Below are 21,720 nucleotides of genomic sequence, written 5' to 3' on the forward strand. Positions count from 1 at the left end.
GAAAACTGGATCTGATATGGAAATCACATAAACACTGCAGCAGAATAAGGGTCTTATTTAAAGTCTGGGCAGAGAGAGGCATAGCTGCAGTCTGTCAGCTGTTCAGTGAAACTTCCTGGTTTGCTAGCCGCCGTCGGGCTTCAGGAGCAGCGCGACCTTAGTCGTGACCCCTCTCCTGCTCAGCATTGTGTTTCAGCCTTTCAGGTTTTATGAGGCAGTAGTAACTGGCCAGGCAAACTATAAAACACCCGAAAGCGCCAAGGAACGATGACCGGCAGCAGCCATGTCCCCCTCTGCTGACCAACCCAGACACATGGCCTCCCAGAATGCACTGCTCTCCTCAACCCAGCCCAACTGGACAAAGGGGGTTTCATCTGAGTCACCGGTTAGATTCCTCAAATACACAACTGAAAGACAAGGCTTCAGGTTCAAGTCCAAGCAGCTGGAGTGCAGTAAAAATTATTCACCCCCCACAGACTGGATCTTCTTTTGCCGTTTAGCCGTTTTAGCATCAATGTGGATGAACTTTGACTCTGTCTGGTTTGGAGAACGAATTGATATTGAAGATATTTCTAGCATATTTAAGTTCATGCAATATCTTAGCTGGATTTAACAACAGACTTTGAATAGGCCACTCCAAAACCTTCAGTTTGCTATGGTAGCTTTAAACCAGATCTGACTGGATGCAGACTTTTCAAAACTTCCCATTTCCCCAATAGCTTTGGGATTATGGAGTTGAAGGAAAGTTCTCTGCTGTTAATGGTTCTCACTTTGGTTCTCTGGAGTCCAGAAGCTCTAGAAAAGACTAGATCTGAAGTTATAAAAACAATATTACCAGATAAACTCAAATATGTTCTGATAAGCTGTTGCTATTGATATGAAGGTGACTGCTTTATGGTTAAGTTTGGTCTGAGATGCTGGGAGGTTGGAAGGATCATAATGAGATAAAGAACAGAAAAATGCAGATTTTCTAATATAATGTAGCCATAAAACAACCAGTGCTTTTAAATACATTGAAATAAAAGCTTTTCTATGACATGGAAGCATGTTTAATTATTATGCCGTCACATGCGTCTTTGTCTGCCTCTCCCTTCAAGGACCGAGCTTAACTCAGAGGTCACCAAAGGTCAGCATGCACACCTCCGGGCCACGGAGGCTGACGGAAGCCAGGAGCCAACAAGTCAGCACGATGAAAAACATGATGAGGAGGAGGAGGAGGAAGAGGGGTTGAAAAACAGGATAAATATTTCTGCTGGAGGTTAAAACTGAAAAAAAGCACAAAAACTATAAACTGATCCTGAGTCAAACTTCTGTCAAATACAGCAGGAGACTGAATGTGAAGAAATGTTTTGCTTTTAGAAAATGTAACCAAATCAGCCACTCCTATCTGATCTGATGAAAATTTAACATCACAGAGAAAGTTACAGGTCTCTGGTGCCAAGTGCAAAACCTGCCCTGATGACAGGAAGTGAGGGAACTACTTCCTGTTTGATTCAAACTCACTTGTTGAAAAACTAATGATGGAGTAGATCTGTTACAAACAAAGATTAAAGATTAAATACAATCACTGATTTATTTGCTTCTGAAAAATCATATTGGAAGTCAATCAAATATTTAAATAGCATTTTCCAACAACACCTTGCATGGCAAGAACTTCACAACAAATACAAAACACAATAGAACGGAAATATTTCTAAGTAAAATGCTAAAACATACAACAACATTAAAAGAAAGTACAGAAAATATAATGAAGAGAGAGAAGTCAGTCATCAGGTAAAGACCTGCTTCAGTGAAGCTTCAGGGCCCGCACATACGGAAGGCCAACCAGGTCAAAAACACATGACTTAAAAAAAAAAAAATCAGGGTACTGACAAATCATTACAATTAGTCATAACAACTAGTACAGAGTGATATGGCTTAAAACATATCATAATACAAGCAGTCAATAAATAAATATTGATTAGTTTTTATTGTTGAAATCCAAAATGTGGCCTTTTGTTTTTCATCCACTGGTTTGTTTCGAGGTGTTGTTCTCATTTTCTCCTTTCACTCTACCCTGACCTCACAATATGAACACACTCTGACAAATTCTAGTAGTTTCCTCCATTTCTGGAAAGTTGACCAATTTTCTCCACTATATCTAAACTGAGACTCTAAAACTACTTTCATAATTCCTCATTTCCATCCTACCTAAACACCAAAGGTTCCTTTAGTTTCAGAAGGAGTCAGTAAAGTTTCACACAACCAGAAATAAATCTGCTTTAAAGAGCATCTGAATCTGTTCGCCCAGAAATGGAAAACAAACCATAACAAAGAGACAGAACAGCTCCATCTGCTCACTCTGCATTCCCTCATGTGTTTCCCAGCTGCCCGTAAACTTTGATCTGAATATCTGCTGCGTATATCTCTGCCAGCAGGCGCATGTGCAGAGGATGCAGAGATTCTGCACGGCGCTCTTTTCTTCCTGCAGGCCCCCCGCCGGCCAGCCTCTGGGTCACAGTGGACTCATCCATCAGGGGCTGGCTGCACTTCGAATACGCTCCGAAAACGCTGGGGCCACAGCCGGGGCCACGGCTGGGTAAGGCGCTATGCTAGCAGATCGAAGGCCCCTGGATTAACACCAACCTGCTCCAGCAGTCAGGTGGAAAGGTGGAGCAGAGTTAACCTGCTGGGGCTGCTCCATCCTCACACACGTGTTGCACCTTATTCTGTGACCACCATATATTGTGACTGTAGGAGGCGCTGTTGCAGTTTTTCGCCACACGTTGCCATATCTACAGTCACAGAATATGATAGCGCTTATTGTATATTGTGGCCACTCTGTAACTTATAGTAAAATACTAAATATTTCAAATAAATATGTGACCACCAATATTAGGATGTTGCTTTTTATTAATTGGAGGAAGGAGAGAGTTTGCAAAAAACAGTTTGGTTTAAATATTTAGTATTTTAAATTACAGTTTGGTGACATTTTATGCTAAGCAATATTATATTCTGTGTATAGTAACACATTATACAGTATTATTAGTGGTCAGATATTACTTTTATTCTTTGTTAAGCTTCTTCTTTATTTTCCATTTGTGTTTGTTTTCCCCCTGCACAGATTATGTTTTTGTGTTAGCATTATGTTAAAATGCAACAGCGCCTCCTACAGTGTGGCCACAGAACATTCTGTAACATCGGCACTCGCTCTGCGACTGATACTTTATAAGAAACATTATAAAACCTATAATCAATCACTTTAACCCAAAAATTTCACACGATGCTGAAAAACACAGAGTGTTGTGATGATTATTCAAACTCGGAACAAAAAGAGAACTTTGGCTGTTTGGCATTAATGATCAATGGGGCTCTCAGATAAGGCGGCTGGAGAAGTGATAAGCTATTGATTATAAATCATAGCTGCAGCGTCATTTTCTGGTGGAGACAAAGCGGCTTCGGACCTGCTATCAGCCATTCACCCTGCAGGCGTTTCTCTACCCAGGATCCCTGCTGCTTCCTTCCCCCGGCTCTGCAGCCCAGAACCTGACTGGGCCCCCGACGACACCCTGAGCACCCCACCACCCGCCCCCTTCCCTCTCCCTGTGCTGATCTGCCCTCTATGGGTCGTCCCGGTCAGACGTGGTCAGTAGCCGACTGCCGTGGCTCTCCTCACATTAAAACTGACTTATTCTGCCTTTTAGTTCAGGTTTCCCTCAACAATTCATTTTCTTCTCCTACTACTCTCCATTAAAATTATTTGCTGGTACATTCGTGAAAAGAAAAAAAATAGAATTGTGGGTTGATGATTGAATATTGTTGCTTCCCTTTTATTTTTTAAAAGAAAACGCTGCAAACATTTGTCACTCAGTGCAAAGTAGCTGGTTTGATTCTTTTTTTTTTACTGAAGTCCTGCTTGCCACTTTTGCCTGTTCTCCCTGTCTAAGCACAATGATTCATAATTAATAATAACACAACTTTGCCTACACATGAGTTTTAATTATTGTTGGTTTTGGTTATATTATTTATTTTTGATATTTAAAATGTTTTCCAGTTCCAGTGTTAATTTTTTCTTTTTAGAAATTAAAGTTTGTTTTTTTTAGATGATGTACTTGCATTATTATTATTACTATTATTATATTGCTGGAAAATGGCCTCAAATTGTCGTTTATCCCAATAATTTCTGGGATGATTTATCATCCAGTAAATCTTATCGTAACAGGCCCGGCTCTGAAACCGCCCTGGAGGAGAATATTGGATTAGATGACACTAAAACTAAAACTTACTCTCCTGCTTATAACTGTCTACTATTTGAACATAGAAAGTTCTCCTGGTTCAGTTGTAACGTTTCTGTTTGTGTCTCTGCTCTGTCTTCTCAAACCTCCAGTCGATCATGCCAGACAGCTGCTGGTCCTGAACCAGGTTCTGATTCTGGCTCTGGTTCTGCTGGGGGTTTCTTCCTGTTAAGGGGAAGTTTTTTCTCTCCACTGTCGCTACATACGTGCTCAGTAGGAGGCATTTCTGGTAAATCAACAAATAGAATGGATGTGTGATTGAGTTAAAATTACTTATTTTCCTCTAAACGAGACGTTCGTTGTGAATATAGAAATAAACTGAACAGAATGAGTCGCAGCAGGACAGACTAACCCAGCGTCTCCACAGAACAAGCTGAACTGTCTCTTTTGTCCGTAAAACAGTGTGAAAAGTAGCAGGGAGATGACTCCACAGCCTGAACCGCTCCCTTTCTCCTCCTCACAAAGCCCGTCACACCTAATGCTCCCCCACTAATGCCACCACAACTTCTCACGGCCCAAAGTCCTGCAAATGGAAATCTGGACAGTCATGTGAATCCACCTTTTTTTTTTTTTTTTTACTGTATTGTACTTTAATCACAGTTTTGATCCTAACGTATTAAGATCCAAACCAGAACAAGGCTGGATGTTTTCCAGATGCACAGTTTGAAAAAACTCCATCCAACACTTTAATATATCTGAACTATTAAATGTTTGCTTTCAATATAATTCTATGGTTTATGTTTGGCTGAAGGAATATTAACCTACAAAGACCCTGAAATGAACCTTTAAAAAAAGGATAAGTGAAAAGAGAGACAAATATTAGCTGCAATGTAAAGTTTGAATGTTGTTCTACTGGTCTGTCAGATGAAATCCCAGTATAGTGCAGTTAGTGGTGACTGGTCAGGATGAAAACCAATTTATTTATTTATAATTATTTTTTTATTTAGAAAGTATGAAGACCAAATTAACGCTGCATCGTCTCTGTTTTTTATCAGACTGAATCAACAAGCATCAAACCTCAACCACATCTCTGCTGCAGGTGGAAGCCAGGCATCATGGGAAACCAGCTGCTCTAGTCACATTAACCACTGAGAGCACTTCACACTACAGCCTCATTCAAACATGAACATATTCATACAGACACAAACGTACTCATACATCGATAAGTCAATCAATGGCCGACTTGGCGTTAATATATCAATATGTGGTAAAAAGAAGCTGGAATCAAACTCACAACCTTCAAATTTAGCTCAAGATTAAATGTAATTTTAATGAAATTTTATATTTTCAAGACCAGATAGATCCACATGGATCTAAATGAGTCATTTATTTGTGTTTTCTAACTCAATGGTAGGCGGAGAACTGGAACCAGAACTGGATCCAGAACTGGAACCGGTTGGGTTTGGTCCCAGTACAGAACAAACATTGCAGCTCTCATTTTCCTTCATGATAAATCCATCTTGACAGCTTGCAAATGATGACAAACATGATTATATTTAACTGGGAACCATTTTGCACTCATTGCATCTGAAACATCATCAGCTGACAAAATCGTACATTAAAGCTCGCATTATTTGAATAAATATAAATGTTTTAACCCGCGATATGATCTATGGTACATGTCAACAGTCTGTTGCTAGCCATTTGTTTGCTCTGAACAATGCTTGGTGGTGGCAAACTTCCCAAATAAAGGAAATTATTTGAGCATTTCCAGACAGAGATCCAACTGTTTTGCATCAGAAAGCACAGGATGAGGGACCATCATGAAAACATAACAAAACCATTTATCTTCCATGAACATGGTGTCAGGACTTTTCATTTCGATGACAGATACTTTCATTGACATAAATACTTGCTTTTGATAAATGAACGATCCTTTTTAAGTAGGAAACGCACTTCCCTGGGTTAGCTAGGTTTTGCAGTTTGTACTGTTTTAAAAATGCAATAGATGTTTTGTAGATGTTATTGATGTGAGGAATGTACCAAAGTGACTGAGAAAAACTGTAAAACCACAAATACTGCAGAATGTCTGCACTTTAAGTTACATATTATTGTAGATAAACGAACCAGAGTTTTATTAAAGTGGACTAAACATTGCCGGTATGAATGTGACCAAACTCCTGCCCATTTGCCTAGAAAGTCCAGTTTGTTTGGGGAGGAATAAATGCGAGATTAAACTTGCTGATTTAGGAACTACAGAAGAAAACTAGCCTTTATGACTAACTGGCATATTATGCGATGCACATTGTCCCCTTTGAAATAAGCAAACAACTACTACTCTGATGCAGACCAAAAAACAGGAACTCTGTTTGAACAGAGACCTCCAAACCTCGGTCTGGGTTCGGTTAAACTGAACTCTGGTTCGGTTTGAATGCAGATGTAAACGCCAAGTGGACCAGAGACCGCTCCAAAAGCACAAAGTAAACTATAGCATAGGGCATTCTGGGTAAATACAACCAAAGCAAATGTGTTAGCCTTGCGCTAGCAGGAGAAATGGCTCGTGGTTTTTAGCCACAGAAAAAAGAGAAATCCTCCAACTGCTAAAATCTGAAGCCACTCCATGTTTGTTTCCATTTGGTGGAGAAGGAAGTTGTGCTCAGTGTCTTCAGAGGTTTTCATGTAATTGCCTTCAGTGGTTCTTGGTGCAGCGCCCCCACAGGTGAGGAGGGGAACAGGTTGCTCAAAGGGTTTGGCTGGTTTGACTCAGAGCAGAGACAAAGAGAACCGCAGCAGCTGGAGATTTAACAGATGGTGAAGTTCTGGTTCCAACAGAACCGAGTCTACCAGACTGTCAGGTGTGAAAACAGCCAGATTTTCTTCAGTCTACATTCCTACAGTGAGACCGTTTCAGGTCCAGATTTACAATATTTCCTCTTTTAGAAGCTAAAGGTTGTTCATCCCTCAGTGTCTCTGTCCTGTAAAACATGATAAATATTACATTTTGGCTCATATAATAACAGAACCTGCATGTTTATGCAAACAACCTCTGATCTTCAAAGAAGGCTGATAAACAAAAGCCAAATGTACAGCACAGTAAACATGACTCCTGTAATCTTGTGCAGCGCAACATAATTTTGTAGCATTATGGACCAATTATACTCCTACAAAGCTTTAATTCCTCTGCTGCAGTGGGATTGTGGTGAATAATAGGCTCACTTCCCATGTTTGATACACGAGGACCACGCTCTCCAACCACCACGAGACGATTTGCTTTAATGAACCGAGTTTAAACTGATTTGACACCTTAAATTTTCTTAAATCTTTTTTCCTCAAAACTCTTAAAGAAAAAAAGAACAGGCTAACGGAAATTATGATGGAAATATGATGAGAAACAGATACATCCAAAGGAAATTTCAAAGGTGTTACGCAGCAGATGATGTTGGATTCTAGACTTAAAACTTGCTGTTGACTAAATATTTTATTGGAGTAAATTAATTAGACCCTCATGAAAGTAAAAATACCATTTTTGTTCTGCTGGCCTTGTTGTTAATGATACAAGGCTTTGGACGGTGAGTTGGGCATTATTTCACGTTTCCGTCTGTTCTGTTTTGACAAAAGCGTTTACTGTGTCTACAGTTATCATTTGTAAAGAAACACTTTTTTATTTTCATTTTTAGGCATTAAAATAAAGGGAAACACAAACATTTGTACAAAGAGCATGGCTGCAACTGGATGCAAAATTATGTTTCAAAAAATGGAAGCACATATTTACAGTAAAAATTCTAAACACATATCACTGGTACTGTTTTTGTTTTGTTATGGGAATTTAATGCAAATTATCCCATTAAAAAAACATTCATTTGTTATTATACATTTATTTAAAATCAGCTGATTTTAGTCAAAGTTATCAAAGATCCATTGAACCGCTAGTGGCTCCGGCGCCTCAAGTTGCAAACCCCTGACTTAGGTAATATACAAGTTTCACTTTCTGAGATAACTGACAACAAATATTGCACTTTTACACAATATTCACATTTTTTGAGATGTACTCATAAAATTAGATTAGTGACATAAATTTAAAAACTCATTACAGAACGGCATGAGACCTGAACATGCCTCTGATGAAGAGGAGATGAAGGAACCAGGAGGATGTTGCAGGTCTACCAAGGAGTCGCTGCTCCTCCACCAGTTGGAGGGCGTGATGGAGGCCGGCGGGGGATGGAGGGGCTGTTTGTTGTGTAAAGGCTCCAGTCTTCCTCCATCAGCCCCCCCATTGCCTCACACATGGTTCCTCCAGGAGCCATCATCTGACAACACCCCCCAACCCCCACCAGCAGCCACCTCCTGCCACATGACAAAGCCAGCCGTGAAACCACAGGAAAACGCCCTCACATCCTCAGGATGTGCAGATCATCTGATCAGATGCTAACGCTGACATCTCAGACTATTGCCTCAATCATCTGACTAACAGCTCCAAACTACAAGGTTTTCACTTTTCAACACCAAACATCTGATATTATTCATTTCATATTGTTTTTTCTTTCCAGCTGTTCCCCGAGCAGCAATCAGATCGATCTGAAGAGCTGCAATCATTTATTTACAAAATTAAATGGAGAGATCTAGAAGCATGATCACACTAAATGCAACACACACACTCTGCACTCATTCCACCGTCCAGCGGTTCCTTATTAAGTCAGGATCAGGTGGGACAGGTGGGGGGACGTCAGGACGCTGGACATATCCAAACAGTCCTCAGGCTGGATCAATCACGATGAATTGATTATTGAAATAGTCATCAACTAATTTAGTAATTGAGTAATCATTAACCAGAGGATTCAGACGCTTAAAAAGGCCATTCCTGAAAAAACCCCCTTGGAGCAGTAATTCATGTTCTAGTTTCACCTGATTCGAATTCTGTAAAGAAAATCTCCTGTTAAGCACTGTTTAATGTCCAATTATAAATCAGTTAATCCAACATAATATGTTTTCTACATTTTTATTTTATTCAACAATAAACTAAAAAAAGGTAATTTTATTCAAATTAACAAATTTGTCAGATTTGTAAATCATTGTAGATACAAACTGCATTTTTCAGAGGGTTCCTATATTTTTGGGGTTGATTGTTTTCTTATTTGAGAATAAAATTTGCTATCAAGGAAAAGGAGGTCGATGTTTGTGGTTCTAGTTACTCCAAAATGCAATAACTTTGTTACCCTGGAAGACGAAAAAGGTCAATTCGCTTCCACTACGACTGCAGGCCAGATTCACTCCATTCTAAAATTTAGCTCAGAGGGTCGCCAAAAATCCTTCAGAGGGCTATAAATGGCCCCCGGGCCGCACTTTGGACATCCCTGCTACACTGTGTTGATGTTCAGTTCAGTTCCACTTTGAGGAAACTGCATCATCATCTTCCTCAAATAAAACGCAGCTTCCTGCTCCAGCTCACATCCCACTGGATACACTTTAATTTAAAAGAAAACGCCCAGCTAACTTTGGGAAGACGTTATAAACAGGATGTTGCTGTTATTTCAAAGTAAAAGTTTTTTTTGAAACTTTATTCAAGTTGTAATGTGAATATTTCTGTTGGCCCTTTGAAGTCTGGCTGGTGTGACGAGGTCCTGACTTTCCCAAACAGCACAGCAACTCCCCAGACGTCAGCCCACATGAAACCCCCCCGGACCCCAAGTCCAATTCATCCGAATGGGGCCACATTGTTGGTGCCAACACAGAGATCTCAAGCAGAAAACCCATTTTTATTCTGATCTTTCTCATTCTACCGTAGATGCAGGATTTTCCAGCCAAATGGATTCTGATTTTACCCAATTTTTATTCCAAGTATTAGGGGCGGGTAATATCCCCACACAATATATTTCTTTAAACACCGCAGTAACAATACCACAGAGGATATTAGACATTTTCTGTTTCTTCTTTTTTAAATTGGATTTTGCCAAACAAATATGTAACTTAAAAACTGTTTTTGTTTTACTTTCCTTTATAAACTGTCACCAAATAAAAAGATATTCATATATAAATTTACACAAAAATCACACAATATGTTTAGTGCATCAAAAAATGAAATAGATAAATAAATATAAATGTAAACTAAATTTGGCCAACAAAAACAATCTGAAATCAGCTACTAAACGTAAATACAGTAAAATACATAAATACACAAATGAGACAAACTGCTGTGGTTCAACAGAACATTAGTTTTACTAGATGTTAAAAAGTGTTTTCCCCTCATTGTGTGCAAAATTAAGAATATTGATTCAATATAAAAGGAAATATTCCTTTCATAAATGCTCAACACCAAAACATGTGTCACATAAAAACCTGCATAAGGTAAAATCTTGTGTACGTTCCTAATGCTCAGGATCTTCGTTCATTTTCATTTCTTCCATCTGTCACAGACGTCTCCGTTGAAGTAATGACTGTCAGTGTTTTTATTTTTAGCCTTCATGTTCTCATTCTCCTTAAGTTTTTTTTTAATCCAGCATACTATAAAAAAATTTATGTTATGGAAAGTCAACTGACCCTCTTCATCCAAGAGAAAACTTTTTTTAAAAGATGGCAGCTTATCAATTAATCGTTAGTTGATCAATCAGCTTTAGATTAACTCATGAAATCGATAACTTGCATCCCTATAAATCACTGTGATAAGAGTTTCTAAAAATAAATTACCTTTTTAATAACACTCTAATTTATTGAATATGAACAAACAGCAGCAAGTCCGCTAAGCTAACTGAGAGGGAAGCTAACAGTTAGCGGCCGGCTCCTCCCAGATGTGACCTGGTGAGCATTTCATCACTTCTGGTCTCTGCTTCACATCCAGCTGCAAAGGGCCTCCCTCCTCTCAAATGCCCTCCACCCCCTCAGACTGGAGACAGAGAGTGGGAACCATGGGGAGTCACCACAAAGGGTCTGGCAGAAAAATAAGTGCATGCACCACTCTGCCCCCCCCCCCTGCACACACTGGCTATGTGGAACCATCTGATGCATGTACTGCTGTCAATCAGATCAGGGGGAGGGGCAGCATGATCCTCCATCGCCCCCTAACTTAGCATACAAGTGACAACGTATTACAATAGACTTGCAAAAAACTGTTTGATCTTTAAGGGTCCTCGTGGCTCCGGGGTCATTTAAAGCCTCCATGTTTGAACTTCCTCCCTTCCTGCTGCCAGTTCAGACCCATAAACCATTTCATGTTCATGAGGAAAAGTTTGTAAATGTTCGCTTGATTAAACTATATTTCAGTTGATTGTAGGTGTGATCGCATTTGGGCCAGTTGGCTCGATGGTAAAATAACAGACAAAGAACATTTCACTCTCCCAACCACAGTGAAAAGTTTCATAAATAACAAGCTGCATTAATCAAATCTGTAATAATACTCTAATTGCAGGTTCAGGATTGACGTGTACATTTTTTTTCACTCTTACTGAATTATATTGGTTTGGGAATCTGAAAATGCTGTTTCTGTAAGGAGACCAGGTCAAAACCTTAACTTTTATGTATCTGTGTAGAGCTGAGTAATTGATATGAAGGTGTTAGATGGTCGGTTGGTGCCCATCTCCAGCGGTCACTGGGCAAGACGCAGGGTCTGCCTTCAGCTGGTCTCCAGTCCATCGCAGGACATTAGGATCCATCACTGAACCCAACAGTCGTGTTTCTGGACTGTGTTAGGGAGAAAATCCATGCAGACTAACTCCATGCTGAAAGATCCCAGGCCAGGATTTGGGTTCGCTACATTTCCACCATTATGAGCTGCATCTACAGACCCAGCAGAGGGAAGGAGGCGCCGGGCCGGGAGGGAGCAAAACTTCAGGCTGCATCTCTTTCTCTCTGGTGATCCACTTGCTGTTTAGACAACAAAAACAAGGATGTGCTCACAGGCAGGCTGTTCTTCCTTTTCTGCTACATCTAATAGGACTAAATCTTCTTTCACTATCATCCTGGTTAAAATGCACACACACACCAGGAGCCCCCCTCACACACACACACAGCAGCAGCAGCTTTACCCAGTCAGAGTGAGGAGCCTCCACCCTCCAGGGGGAAGCCAAAGAAAGAGCCACCATCTGGGGTTTAGTCATGGTGATGCCAGGGGCTGGGGCGCCAAGCGGGGAGCGGCAGCCATCGCAGACATAAACAGACACCCCCATGCAGGTTCTGCTTCCATCTTCCATTTTAAAATTCAGATCAGAACTTATATTCACTTTGTTAACTATAAAATATTATCTTTCTGAACAATCCAAATTGCTCTAAGATATGGAAGATATGGGTCTATTATTATTTTTCTGGCTCCCATTGCAGAGGAATAGGTCATCATATCTGAAGGTCCTTGATAGAAAACAACACCAGTTTGTGGGTCTGCTGCTGATAACAGCCTGGGTGGTCCGTCACGACTCCATGCCCACTTCACCCACTCAACATCCTGAACACCGAAAACATTAAAAGATTTAACCGAGCTCAAAAGGTCACAAATTCCCGTTTCTGAAACATTACAATATTTTTTAATCTCCAACTCCAGTCCTTCAGGCCACCGTCCTGCAACTTATCCCTGCTCCGATACCATTGGATCAAATGAATGTCTACATTCACACAACACCAGGTTGATGCAACACATATCCAACTTATTCACAGCAGTCTGATCAGCTCAATTCTGATCCTTTCATCCAAAATAAATCAGCTCTGTTCCACTTCCACATGTGGAACTAAATCATCAAGTGTCTGCAATCCGAAAGTCGCATTTTATCCAACATGAGTCAAAATTCAGCAGCGGAAGAATCCAGACGGTAAATCTAAACTACGGCTGAAAATGAGAATAATGACGTGATGAAAGCAGTTTAAGTCAGTGAGCGCATCACATCCCAATCGATCACTTCTGGTCCGACTTCATATCCAAACAGAACCGGGTCAGAGGCTGCAGCTCCACTAGAAGCCGCTGCTGTTAGCTGATAGCTTTCCGTTTATCAGCTTCCTTCGTCTTCTGACCGTGCTGTCGCTCTCAGCAACTTCACAATCCATCCAGAGACCGCGGCCATCTTTACCGCCGTAAACAGAGCGCTGCGGCGGCCATCTTTACTGCCATAACAAAGAGCTGCTGGGGGACGACTGCATTTGCTTTTGGGTTGGAAACCGTTCACACAGAAGGCTGACTGCAGACTTTAGAACTGCAACAAAAAAACTAGATAAAATTATATGCATTTCCACAGGTCCAGTGAATATTTTATCCTCAGAGTCGTAGAAAACTTGAAAGATGTTCTTGAGTTGCTGTTGGAAGCAGCCAATCAGACGTTGGGGGCTTCCATAATCCCACCCACTGAGTTTGAAAGGTGAAGCTGACAGTTTAAATTAATTCATGATGTGGTTCAGCAGAGGAACCTAAAATAATTTATTAAATCATGACAAAATTATATTTAGTTAAAAAAAAAAAAAATAAGACATTTAATTGAGGCAAATATTTAATTCTATATTTAATCAATTTGTTTATTTTCATTTTTAACAAATTAATGGCACATTTAAATAATTATCTCATGAACTGTTGATTGTAATTTGGCATTCTTCACTCTTCATAGTAGCTGATTCATTTAAAACCAAAAAGTGATCCAGTGATCTTTTGTTTTGTTTAAAGATTTTTTTTCTCCTGTATGAAAGAATTTAAATATTTGAGTTTACATCTTTGGAAAAGAATTAAAAACATAAACAATTACAGTCATAACTTTTTAATGATTGCAGCAAAATGCAAGAAGCTTGAAACTAGAATTAAACCCAAGAACTAAACCCAATCGCAGCGCCGCCTGATCTCAGAGGGATGATGACAAGCAGCTAATTAAGATGCGTAGTAAACAGACGACCATGTGCCAAACAAGCTGTCAGCAGGGCCGTACTGACAAGCCCAGGACAGAGGCCCCTGGCACCAGGGCCCATGTCTGGCAGAGAGCGGCGCCCCGCGGAGGACGGCGGGACCTCCGGCATCATCTCACTGATCCACAGCCAAAAGAAACACCAACATGAGACAGAAAGTAAGGGGCAGCGGCGCGCCGAGTTGACCCTCTGCTCTTCCTCTGCATCACTCACCAACACTAATGTGCTTCAGCTTCCTCCCTCTCCTAAACGCCGTCTCAAGGACACTTCCATCCCCTTCCTCCTCTGCCCTTCCCCTCCCACTCACTAGTTTTCCTCTGCTCTAATCCTCCGGCTCGCTGTCTGGAGTGGGAGGAAAGTGGAAACCAGTGACGGTGAAGTGTGTCACAAACAGAACAATGTGTGAGGGGCTCCTTTGTTGGGAAGCCTGGGTAGAAACTGCTACAGCAGCGCTGCTGGACTGGATCGCTGAATTTGTCAAAAATCCACTTTGGCTTCAGTTTCAAAGGTCAATAAACACCGAGTTCCCAGATGAGGGATTTGTTCATGCATGAGGGGAAAACAAGGGCCTTCACTGGGCAGAATGCTCAGCGTTCAGGTTCACTTTCACTTCCTCACAGATTTATACAATAAAGGCTCCGAAATAGCAGGTTAACATCATTTAGCTTTAGGTGACATTTCTAAACTATTATTATTACTTCATATCGACAGTGTAAAACTGTAGCCAAATCCAAAGAGTGGCAGAGAGAGCGCAACAGAAACCTCACATCATTCGCTCCAACTCGCCGACCCGGTTTAGAATCAGTGGGATTAAAATAATTAAATATAACATCAAGAATAATAACCATCAAATATATTTATCAATGTTCTAGTTGTTATTAATCAAAGGCAGCTCTAACCAGGTGGGTTTTTAGTCTAGATTTAAATGAACTCAGTGTTTCGACTGTTTTGCAGTTTTCTGGACGTTTGTTCCAGATTTGAGGTGCATAGAAGCTGAATGCCACTTCCCTATGTTTGGTTCTGGTTCTGCTCTGCCTCCAGAACCAGAAACAGAAGACCTGAGAGGTCTGGAATGTTGACACAACATATTTAATGTATTTTGGTGCTAAGCCATTCAGTGAATTATAATGTAGATATTAAGTAGGAGAGGCCCAGGCCTGAGCCTTGGGGTTCCCCACATGTGACTGATGTCTGCTCCAATGAGAGGTTACCTATTGACACAAAGAAGTCTGTCTTTTTGGTCAGACTGGAACCAATCAAATACAATTTGTGATTTATAACATCAAATTTTTTTTGAAATCTCACCCTGGTCTCATGAACCAAATATTGTATTTTTCTTTTTTTTTTTTTTTTTTGCTGAATTCATGGCTCTGGCAAATTTACAAACTGCAAGATAATCAGAACCCTATGACAAACCTACCTGGGGATGAAACTAAAATCACAAAAACATAATCTGTTTAATTAGTTATTAGGGTTGTGAGCATAATTAAAACAGGCCATCTCTAGATTATTACCTGTGGAGGCATGAACGTCCACTCCCACTGACTCACCGGACACCAGAGGGAAAACCAGGAAGCTGCTCAATAAGGCAACACCGACAGGATTAAAGCTCTTTTGGTTAACAGTGATTCCCATCACATTCCAGGTTGCACGAGTCCCAAAGACCAACAAGGTAAAAGTTGATTTTTCCAACAGCGAGGTGCCGTGGAGCCTCCTGTATCAGAACCAGAACTTTTCCTCACTTATCATTTCTCTCTAGCTAACATATGTGGGAAACATGATGTGAATATTTCTGCGTTTAGATGATTTATATGAAAGAGGAAACTGGCCAGAATAAGACAAACAGCAGAATAAAGTGAAGAGTGAACGTTCGCTGGCCACTTCCTGCCTACTAACCTGAACACTTTCCGCTCTAAAGCTGGAGCTGAGTAGCTTTACCCAACTGATCCTTCCAGAAACGAGCTGAAAATATGTGCAATGGGAATATGGAGGAGCAGAAACTGAAATCAAGTTCATACTTCCTAATAAACTTTCACAACTACTATCTTATTCTCCAAAACGCTCGCAGTAGCCGTGACGAAAGCAGAAGTAGATGAGAGTGGCCAGGCCGGCTTGTCTGGTTGCTGCTATGTGGCATTAAGCAAAACAAACATGTCCGCATGCAGTTTCCTCTCATGTCTGTGACACAACGTCCTCAAAAAGTAAACATGCTGGATCCAAATGTTCAGAATCCCGAAGCTGCTGTGAAACAGTTTGTTTGCAAAAGAACAGCAGGATAAAATAAACAAGTCAGTTTTTAATCATTAGTTCAGCAGATCATGAGTCGTTTCTATCAGTCCTTACTAAGATCATCCTGTTACCATGTTCTTACAGTATCTAAAACATGATATCTGTCCAAAAGTTGGCTTTCCAGACCAAGATATAATAATGCATAAGGGGTAAAAGCAGAACTGTAATCATTACTAAGAAAATGCATTTCATATTTACCCAAACGTTGAACTTTTAAAAAGCATTTTAAAGCATTTAGAGCACCTGCAGCTCAACATCAAGAAGGACTATAGTGGATGAGATTTAACCAATGTTCAACATTTGTTACATGTTTCTAACAGAAATGCCTTATGTTGCATGAGAAACCACCAGCACTCTTTCCCAGTTCCCCATTTAAGTTTCTGCAGGGGTGCACAAACTATTCTCCAAAGCACTAATCCGTCGAAATGTTTCCATTTGGATCAACAAAATGTCTGTCTCCAAGCTTCACCTTCTTCACATCACAGCTCAGCTTTAAGTCAGAAGTCCAGACCAGAATAAAGAACGAAGCATGACTGAGGATTTTATGGATTCAAAAACTACCGGAAGATTAATCCAGAGCCGAAACAATTCATCAAATGATTCCAAGCAGAAACTGAAATCAGAAAAGAAATGTGAAATGTTTTATTTCTCATCATTTTTTGCACTTGGAAAAAATTTTTTTTTTCATACTTCAAACTTGAGATGAAAAGTGATGTTTGAATTATTTTGCATTTAAGCAATAAAATGTTTTCTTATTAAAAAAAGGAACTGAAATGTTTTTCACCAGTATTTATTCAATTACAAAACTAAGTTTAAAATATCCCTAATTACTGAAACTGAAACTATTGAAAAATGATACATGTTGTACTTTAAGATTATTAGTAACACAAAGAATTTGCTGTTCAGAAATCACATTGATTTTTCTGACTTGGAATTGAGGAAGTCTAATAACTGAGTCCTTACTTAGCTTAGCATTTAACTCAGACGCAGAGATACCATTAGAGCGCCATCAAACCGACGCAGTTTGAAAGCCATGGATTCAAATAATCGGCTGAAAGAAACAGAGTTCCAAACTTTTCCAGATATTTCCAGAAGTTTTTGAGAAATTTTGTTCAAATGTCCAGAATGATTTGAGCACAGCTGATCCGTTAGGGTGTCATTATATCTGCAACTCTTGAAGCAACACAACATTGTAGTTCAGCAATGAGCTAAAAGACTAACTCACTGCCTTTAATGCGAATACTTGGATCAACTGTTCTTAAAAATCTGTAACACTTTCATGGATTGGTTTATTTTTGTATAACGTAGATCTAGGTTATTGGAAAGTCACAGAACAGAGCTTATGATCTGTTTTAATTAACTTTTCCAATAGAAGTGTCTTAATGGAAGTGTAAATGTTTTTAGCGTGTGAATCAGTCCAGACTTAAAGGTTCTAGCAGCTGACAGTAATCCACACATTCTGAATTTTGAATTAGAATGCATTCATTTCTGAGCAGTGAGTTGGACAAAATCTTGCGTTTTTATCAAAGATAAAGGAAGTAATCTCAACATCGATCCATGTAAGGTAAAGAAATGAGGAATCTGGTTTTCCAGCCCTGGAGAATCAGATTTTTATACGTCTTAGGAGCCTAGTTTTATACATACCTCTCAGGTTGGGTAACACACCGCTTCACTTCCTTAATAAGCAAAGTAAAGGAACAGAAAAGATCTGACTCACTTTTTGCAGATTTTTCCAGAGACAAATGATAGAGAGGCAGCCACCATTTTCCCACCCAAAACTGTTTTAATGCAAAGCAGAAACATCTAAACTGCATGCAGAGAAACTGCAGGACCTTCTTCTTTCTTTCTGGTCTCACCTACCAGTTCCAACTATTTCCATTATTCCCAAAGAACTACACCAAATAAAGCAGAAAATGTTGAAAACAGTTTGGAATCCAACTGGAAATTAAACAATTACACATTTATTTAGTCTCCCTAGACTCTCCATTTTAAAAACTGTTGTGAGTTGATGTGTTTATAGACTAGAAGTTGTGGGACTTGGGGGGGAAACATTGACATCAGACAGCTGTTTACTGTACAGTTGGTAATATAAATGCAACTGCTGGTAATTAAGCGGAGTACCAAAGAGTTATAACCTTGAACACCCCTGCATCTAATTAAGACGTCAAAGTGTGAGACTTCTGCATCAATCTCAATGTGTCCTTGCATCCAGCTGAGGATGTAGCCACACGTGTGATTTGCTTAGTGATGCAGTTCCAGATGAATGGATTATTCATACTGGGCTGCAGCAGCAGAGCAGCACTGGCAAAATGAATGACTCAAATCATGCCTGACCTGCAAAACGAATCATAAAACTACAAATCAAGGCACTCAGGTGAATAAGAGATGCAGCCCTTATGGACTAGTGCAGCTAATTATCTTCATCCCTCTTTCATTCTGAATACAGTCAAATACGTATGAATACCTCAAATGTTAGATGCTACCTGTCCCCATCATACTAAATATATGAGCTTTTACTGATAAACTAATAATCTTAACTCCTGAGCTGGGTTTGCAATAAAAATAAATTTAGGCTTATCTATGTATTCTACTCATGATATGTTAATATAAACAACATGTTTAATTCTAAAAACTATTTCTAATTTTGAGTCTGAAGCTTTTCAGCAACACTGGGCAGCTAAGGAATGGAAATGAGTAATACTAGTATTGATAAGTAGGGCTGGGACTTTAATGCATTCATTTTGATTAATTGACTACATAGATTTTAACAAGTTAAAAATCTTAACAATTAAATTTTTTCCACAAATTCTGAGCCAGATCCTTTGTGTTGTGTTTCTGGTACGCCTGTTAATCTGACGCACTGCAACATTCACAGAAACAGCAATGAATGACAAGTAAGTACATTTTAGAAGTAGTATATACAGTGCATATATTTTGACTATACAACTTTGAATCAAATAGTTACTTGACACTACAATATAATGCATACATAATTATGAATACATACTTATTTACATAAGTACATACCCTAATACAACATTTTTATTGTGATTCATGAGATAAAAGATTCTAGGAGAGTACAGTAAAAGGATCTTAATTGATTGAAAATGTGTGTTGAAATTCAATTAGTAAAACTGATTTCACATTGTGAAAAAGGGAACTAGCAGCTCATGATACTGTAAATACAGTGGAATAAATACAGAGTTGTACTTATAGCACTGTGATGGTTGTTGTAGAATATTTCAACTAAATTTCAAAGTCTTTTTTGAGCAATAAACAGCATCACTACAATAATCAACATACCTAGACTGAAATGCCTGGTGGATCTAATTAGCATCATACCTAAAATGACTCTAATGGTAGATGTAATGTCCACATTTATAATCTCCAATTAATTTAATTTGCAGTAAAAGTTAAAAAACAAAAGTGCAATTAGATATAAATTCAGGCTTTAAGTGGATATACATTGAGATATCTGACCTAAAACAAAGCCCCATGTGAAGGAGCAAAAGCAACAATATGGACCCTCAACTTTCGTGTAAACTGGGCGCAACGCGATCCCCCATCTGGCTCACACTTCGTTTAACAACAAAGCCACTGCCTACGTGTTTTCCTGCTGAAGGGGGTGGGGACGGCTGAGTGATGGAGGCTGCTGATGGCTGATGTTGACCCCACCGATTTCTTTAAAAAGCAATCCATCTCTGCTGGACAGAGCAAACCATCTCCATTAACCAGAGCTTCCTGTTCATACTGTACTGTTGGGCGGAGGGTGGCGAGTGGAGGGGGGCATTACAGTGAGCAGGAGTGGGAGGGAGGAAGAGGAGGAGGAAGAGGGGGGTGGACACCGATGAAGTTGTATTATGAGATAATAACGTGGTAAATCAACTTTTTTTTCCTCGACAAAGAAGCGGGAGCACGTGCAGGACGTTGCCTTGGCAACTGGAAGTGATCGACCTGCGGCGTTTTTTAACGTTAAAAGTCGCCGTTTGTGGCAACAACACGGTGCTGGAGCGAGCAAACAATGCCTGAAAACAGCATCTGCGTCCCTATGGCTACCCGAGCCAGATGGCTGGAAGACAATAAACTCCGAACCTCACACCGTGAACTTAACTTTAGCTCCGGATACGGTGGATAAACGTGGAGCAACTCAACGATTAATGCCAATATTAATACAATATTTCCACATAATGGCGGTTTTAGTTAATAACGTTTTAGAAAACGAGGGTTTAGAGTAAATGTTCATGTTCTGGATAGTTTCTCCTCACTTCTCCGTGCAGATTTAACCAAAACGTTGCTCTTTAACGTAACCTGGAGCAAATAACAACAAACATGACCTCTAGTTGTTACTTCTTTTGGTAGGTGACTGTAAATATGTTACAACAGACATGTAAACAATACTAAGAGTAAATGAGGTAAACTTCTTTAAAACATTTTCCAACTTTAAGGAGCTGGGAGCAGCACCTGAAGCTGCCTCCTGTTAGCTAACAGGATTGCCGTTAACGGCTGAGAAGTTCAGAGAAGCCTCCATAAGCTGGTTAACCGAACCCGGCCGGGCTCAAATGCGACCGACCGATCACGTAAGCAGAAAGTGCTGACACAAACAGCTCCTCATTTCCGGATTAAAGGACATCCGTGTGGCCGCAAGCCGCCGCGAACGAACCCTTACCTCTATTTCAAAGTCTGGAAGCCGGAACGCCGTCCTGAACAGCGAGCAGAAGTGGGCTATGGCGGGGACTTCCCACCAGGACTGGACCTCTTCCACAGAAAGCGGACATCCCTGGGACATTTTGGGATCACTCAAAGTCTGTAACGATCCTTCCTCACATAGGAAAGTAGCTTCTTCAGTGACTCGGAACTCCTCCGGAACATTACAAACAAGAAGAAAGTTGTCGCTCCCTTCCTGTTGGAGCGGTTGCCATTGCGACCAGCGGAGCGCTATGATCTGCTTCAATCAGTGTCTCAACGGAGCCGAACAGATGGAATGGACCGTACCATTCCGGCTACAACAGGGGGGTCGACGAGTCAACTCCAGTTAATAAACCACTTCTAAAGATATGAATACACCAATCTGGCGGAAGTGTTTTTACTTAACCAGTAACAAACAGAAAAAACAAATTTACATTTAGATTTGCTTTTTAAAATAATATTAACCGCGAAAATATGACCGGACCCCACCAATTAGATGGTGTGCTCCTCGTTTAAAGGGAACGATAGTAAAACACAGAATGACGAAGAAACTGAAAAAGTTACGCAATGCCTGACTGGTGATTCATTCTAGTTTTTTTTTTCTTCGGATTTGGTTTCGTCTAAACTGTTATTAAACTTGTTAACGTACAATTCAACAAACGTTACTCTT

At 40.0% G+C, this 21,720-nt stretch overlaps 1 protein-coding gene across 2 annotated transcripts in view; it reads right to left on the minus strand.

The window, feature by feature from the left end:
• Positions 1-21,346, minus strand: part of cecr2 (CECR2 histone acetyl-lysine reader) — a 44,693-nt gene extending 23,347 nt beyond the window's left edge. The window contains exon 1 of one of the 2 annotated variants that reach the window (XM_032580006.1): positions 21,031-21,346. In XM_032580006.1, the coding sequence (XP_032435897.1) occupies positions 21,031-21,150 (120 nt within the window). In that variant the 5' untranslated portion in view covers positions 21,151-21,346. The remainder of the gene's footprint in view (positions 1-21,030) is intronic. The other variant, XM_032580013.1, reaches the window with a different exon arrangement.
• Between the last annotated feature and the right edge of the window lie 374 nt (positions 21,347-21,720).

The sequence above is a fragment of the Xiphophorus hellerii genome, chromosome 2, assembly GCF_003331165.1.
Source record: "Xiphophorus hellerii strain 12219 chromosome 2, Xiphophorus_hellerii-4.1, whole genome shotgun sequence".
Taxonomy (NCBI): Eukaryota; Metazoa; Chordata; class Actinopteri; order Cyprinodontiformes; family Poeciliidae; genus Xiphophorus; species Xiphophorus hellerii.